This window comes from Dioscorea cayenensis, unplaced genomic scaffold, assembly GCF_009730915.1.
Source record: "Dioscorea cayenensis subsp. rotundata cultivar TDr96_F1 unplaced genomic scaffold, TDr96_F1_v2_PseudoChromosome.rev07_lg8_w22 25.fasta BLBR01001566.1, whole genome shotgun sequence".
NCBI classification, from domain to species: Eukaryota; Viridiplantae; Streptophyta; class Magnoliopsida; order Dioscoreales; family Dioscoreaceae; genus Dioscorea; species Dioscorea cayenensis.
This window is the reverse complement of record NW_024087957.1, coordinates 874-6,708: the sequence shown is the minus strand read 5'-3', so window position 1 is coordinate 6,708 and position 5,835 is coordinate 874. Positions and strand designations below refer to the sequence as shown.

The 5,835-nt window shown below is 34.7% G+C and overlaps 1 protein-coding gene across 1 annotated transcript; it reads right to left on the bottom strand.

Annotated features, from left to right (window-relative positions):
* Positions 1–4,173: 4,173 nt before the first annotated feature.
* Positions 4,174–4,900, bottom strand: LOC120256682 (eukaryotic translation initiation factor 1A). Its single transcript, XM_039264370.1, has one exon. It carries the CDS (start codon positions 4,816–4,818, stop codon positions 4,381–4,383), a length of 438 nt encoding a protein of 145 aa, XP_039120304.1. The 5' UTR covers positions 4,819–4,900; the 3' UTR covers positions 4,174–4,380.
* Between the last annotated feature and the right edge of the window lie 935 nt (positions 4,901–5,835).

Here is a 5,835-nt window from a genome sequence, read left to right as displayed (position 1 = left end):
CTCTTTTGTATTGGGTTAAAATTCACATTTAGTCCCTAAAACATTGTAAAGTGTCATTTTAGTCCTCCAATCAAAAGGAAATTGTCGTTTTAAATTTTATATATGTACATATTATTAACCAAAATAAATGAAAGTGTTCTTTTTGTCATAATATTTAAATATGTAAATAATTAATTAATAAAAAAAAGCTTTAACATAAATCAGTCCGAATTTTAATTAAAAAATTGTATGTGATTCTTAGGTAAAAAGATTAGAGTTATCATTAGGATTATCATTGAGAATGAAATTAGAAATTTTCTTCAACTGAAAATTTTAATTATATGTTATCTAATTTAAATAAATTTGAGATTAACACTAAGTATTTTTTATAAACTAAAGTAAAAATTTATAATTATCTTTTAAAATAGTTGAAACCAGAAATTTTTTAACTGAATTAGAATGGAGTCAAACCTTTCATTTAAAAGAGGGAAATAATGCAACTCTTTTATTATGGAGAAAATGAATTGTCACTTTCTTGGAGATGTAGTTGACATTAATTCTATGAGTATAATTAATTATTATTTAAAAAATAAATTTATTAATTTTATACTTAATTCATATTTGCAATTATACTCTCTCATAAAATATTTTATTTATTTGTATACCATATTATTAGAGGTCAACTTAAAAGTTGGATACAAATATGAATTTGTACTGAGTGTGTTCTCTTTTGTTCTCCTCGATTTCTTAAAATCATAGTTTTGTTGATGCTCCAACGTTACTTTCAAAAAGTACATCTATAGATATATATATATATATATATACATATATTAATATAAACATATATATATATATGTATAAGCAATTATGTTACGGTGTATATGAAATGTGTTTAATAAATAGCACCAGGCTGAAGTCGCATTTTTCTTCCCGAGTCAGTCTAATAATTTTTTTTTATTGAGAACATGTCACTCAACATTTAATATAATTAATCATAAAAATATCATTAATTATTTTATATTATTCATTATCGGTAGTAATTTTCATTTTAAGTGGACTATTTTTATTTTACCTTACATTTCAATATGGGGATGCTAGATGGATAATGATAGAAGTGGAGAAGGGTCGTTTGATGCTTTGCAATGAAAAACATTTACTGTAAAGTCTTTTTCTGTAATTACTTTTCATGCAAAGTAATAACTCAAACAAAACACAATGTTTGATATGTAAAATGAAAATTGTAATTAAAATACATATAAAGTTAATTCCTTCGTTTTGTATGTAAAGGTATATGCATATATTCTCAAATTTGTCTTGATTACTCTAGTTAATAAAATTTTAAAAAAAAATAAAAAAAAATTACTTAAATAAAAGTAGTATCTGAATTCCACATGCTTAACATTTTTCACTCTCCTTCTATGCTCCTATGAATTATTTTCTTTAGTAAAAAATAATAATAATAATAATTGCATGAAAATCGTTACTTTACATAGTTCATATTACAACCAAATGTGTAAAAGTCTTTCAAAAATTTTACTTTAACCGTAAAGTTGTTATTTTTTCACATACCAAACACCCCGTGAAACAACTATTCAACAAAACTCTCATTTTTAATTAAAGAACAGCTCTTTAATTGAATATATGATTTTTTAACAATTGATGTCGGGATGATAAAAGTAGTGTAGAAAAACATTATCTAATACTGAACGAACTTATTATCCATAATTTATAACAAACTTATATGTATAAAAAAAATATTTCAAAAAATATACACAAAAAAATATTCAAATTCAGCTGAATTTGTGCAAAGAGTCTTAATTGACAATTTAATTGACTGGGAGTCTGGGAGGAATAGAGATGGCATTAATTTTTAATTTTTTTAATTTTTTTAGAAAAACTTGCATACACCACTATATAAAATATTATATTAGCATGCATATATGTATATATATATATCTCAAAACATAAATAATACAATTGAAAAATTCATATCCAAATACATTATCTATAGGGATATATACATAACTTTTAGCTTTTCAATATATATATATTTAGGGCATTTTAAAAAAAATAATTAAAAATTTTAAATTTGTTCCAAACCTGGGTCTTCATGAAAAATTTCGCGTACCAATAAATACTGAGATCCATAGATGGCATCACACAAGTGAGAAAATATAGGACAAAGTGCGAAAAAGTAGAAGGAAATGGTCTTCAAGAATAAGGTTCTCATCAATCTGAAGCTAGCTGATTCCATGAATGAAAACCAAACACACAAATTAAAAAATAAAAAATAAAAATTAAAAATTAAAAACTTAAGGAGTATGCCATATTCCAAACTGACAAGAGACACTGAAAGACAATTCAAACATTTTTATATTTATATCAATCAGTTTATGAGGCAAATAGGAATAAGCTATTTTAGTCTTATTCTGGAGTCTGGACTGATGTTACCTAATTCCACTTTAATACAAGACCAACCTAATGCCCTTGTCCATAGTTATAACAAAGTTACAAAAAATAGAGTACAGACATCCAACACACAAGATGCTCTCAAGAGACCATTCAAACTTGTTCTCTTCATATCAATCAGGTAAAGAAAAGCTTTTGGGCCATGAAAAAAAGGACAAAAGCCGGTTCTCCCCAGTCCCCACCATTTAATCATTATGAAACACCAGAATGGTCTAGATAAACCTAAAGCCAACTTGAGGCAGAGAAATGGCACCTTTTGCTGCAACTTGATCACTAAAATGGAAAATCTAGCACTTCCCATTGATGTTCATGTAGATTTCCCTTTGATCTGTGGAGTAATCCAACATAAAGTCATCTTCCTTTTTGTTAGTACAACCTAATAATTTCTAACACTCTCAGATGTCACAACTAGGTACTGGGTTCACTTGAAAGTGAATATCTTCAATAATTTTTGTCTTCTCAACAATAACTTATTCAGCAAATGAAACCTAGAAGACACATGGTTGTTCTTGTTATTGTCTAGTGCTAATCTTCAATATCAATATCGGCAAATTGACTCTATATTCAACCATCCTAGTTCCTACCCTCCATAACTCATTCCATAATATATTATAAACAGACAACCTCAACTTCCAATCATTCCGCAACTATCCTCCTGTGAGAAAACACATGCCCTTCAACACTAATTTGAAGTGAAGATAAACTGTTGCTAAACATCATAGAAACTAATGGGAGCTCAGGGCTATTTGGGCCATGTAACTCTATTGAAGAAAGAAGAACAAACTTCCAAACAGCCTACATGCCTAATAACAATACCTCCACTAACAAATTTGGGCCAGCAGATACTGAAGACAATTACTTTCAAGTCCTCTTTGTAAAACTAATAGATCACATCACTGAATACTGTACAGCTTAAACTTCTGGCTTCCATCTGATCCATGTTGTAGTTCTACACTTACCAATACCAATAATTTAAAGGAAGAATTGCAAGCAACAAAGAAAAATAAAAACTCACTGCAGACCTCTATGATCAATATCAGACATGCATACCTCCAGAAAATCCCGAGAATGTCATGCCTATTTCAGCTTAACAGGAAACGGGATGGCTTTCAATTTTTACGACGGAATTTGGCTACAAAGATATGAATAAAAAAATACCAAGAAACAAGAGGATAGAGATATTCTAGCACAGAGAGACAACAATGATAACCAAAAAAAAAAACGCATTGACTATGGATCAAACACATGACAAATGATATTTTGATCTTCACCATCTCCACAAAGGAAAATTGGCACTTTACTCCCATCCCCGTTCAAAGGTGAAGCCTTTTAGTCTTCTACCCCTCAAATCCACGATTCTCAAACACAGATTTTGATCTTTCAAATTATATACCCCAAAGAATAACATGAATCAACATATGACCATAAAAATCCTTCAATAACACAAAACTATAAATCTTACAGAGAACAATGGGCAAACCACTCATCCTTGAGTTATCACAAACACATCTGATTAAATCCAACAAAGTTCACAGTTTATGCTGCAGGAAAAACACAACTATGTCAACCTTTCAACAAATTATAGCAAGTCCCATGAAACCCATCATCTCAATCAATTCATTTAAAAAAAATCACAAGTGTCATCAAGCACACAAACCAAATAATCAAATTCCAATAGTTCGTCATTCAAAGGAATTGCACAAGCAGACAAAACACGCAACCACAAAGAAGAAACATAAATAGAATATCGTATGCATATAAAACACAAATTGTTCCACTGTGACAAGAACATCAGCAACAACATAGTAAATAGGGATCCAACCAAACTCAGGATAAGAACACATCACATATACTGGTAATTCAGATTATGACCTTGTAAAACAAGAACAGGAGGAAATTAAGATAATAAAAGATACCAAAGCCGAGAGCTTTCTAGATCTTGTCGATGTCCTCATCCTCAAACTCGATGTAATCATCACCCTGGCCATCATCCTCCTCATCAAGACCTCCAGCAATACCCTCGTTGAGCCTGGTGTTCTCCGGAAGCTCGCCATAGGCCTTCAGAAGCCTGGCCTCGTCCGGCATGTATTTGAGGATGACATCGGCTTTATCGTCCTGGTAATCACGAAGGCCGACGAGGACTATGTCCCCGGCGGCGATCCATACCTTCTTGTGCATCTTACCCCGGATGTGGCAGAGTCTCTTGGTGCCATCGATGCACATGGCTTCGCAGCGCCCGTTGCCGAGCATGCGGAGGACCTGGGCGTACTCCTGACCGTCCTCCTTGAAGACAAGCTCGCGCTTCTCATCGTCGGCCTCGTTCTTTCCACGCTTGCGGTTCTTGCCTCCCTTGCCCTTATTCTTCGGCATGGCGGACCTGCGGCTCTAAACCCTAGCGTTTGATCTTGCTTTGATTGATCTCTCAATCCGGTTCTTGTTTGTCTTGGAGGGCAAGGGAGTTGACGCTTTTATAGGTAGAAGTTTTTGGGTTAACGGATCTGTGGGTATGAATAGATCCGACCCGGTCGGATTCTAATTTTAAGGTGGGCTGTAGATGCGAGTAGAGGTGGGCATGGGCGTCTGGCAACCCGGCCCGGCCCAGAACCTGTCCGCCGGGTCATCGACCCGCAGGGCCGGTTCATTGAGCCATAACTGGCCCATCGTAGACGGGCGATTCGAGCTGAGGGCTTTCCAACCCGTGACCCGGCGGGTTGACCCGCCGGGTTAAAACCCGTGGCCTAGAATTAATTGGTGATTCATATGGGAATCCACGACAACCTCTTTTCGGAGACTCTCAACTGGTTGTAAATCAGATTTTCGGAGAATACCATGATTGGACCAGGGTCGATTTCGAAAGTCACCATCTTATCATCCGAGGTCTTTCCATTTCAATGGTCCTACGCCAGACAGGCTCAACTCAACAAGGAGGGAAAACGCAACTACTTAGGGTGGGACGGAGAAATCACTTCCCTCGAGCAAGACGATGGATCCGCCTTTTCTCCTCCGATATCGGTGAGTCTTTATTATAATGCTTTTTAGGCGTGGATCGCTCGGATTCCCTCGCAGAAGACAAAAGCGGGAGTGAAAAGCCCTTCTTTTCTCGTTCGGAAGGAAGGGGAGTTGACCAAATCGAGAAATGCTCGCTTTCAGCTTGATTGAGGGTCTCTTTCAAGTCGAATGTCAGTTTCAGGTATAGTGAGAACATAGCCATCCATTTTGATTTAGTGAAAGTGGTAAGACAATGGGTGCCCAACTCGAAGTCGCAATTAGGAAGGGTGGGAGTCGCAATTAGGAAGGGTTTTTTGCCCTTCTTTATGCCTCTACTTACAGAGGCAGTAGCATGCATTTTCAAAGTCTTTCATCCACCAAGCCGTGAAGACGGACAGA

Coding starts and splice junctions, on each gene's coding strand:
- LOC120256682 (XM_039264370.1), bottom strand. CDS start 4,818: ATGCCGAAGAATAAGGGCAAGGGAGGCAAGAACCGCAAGCGTGGAAAG.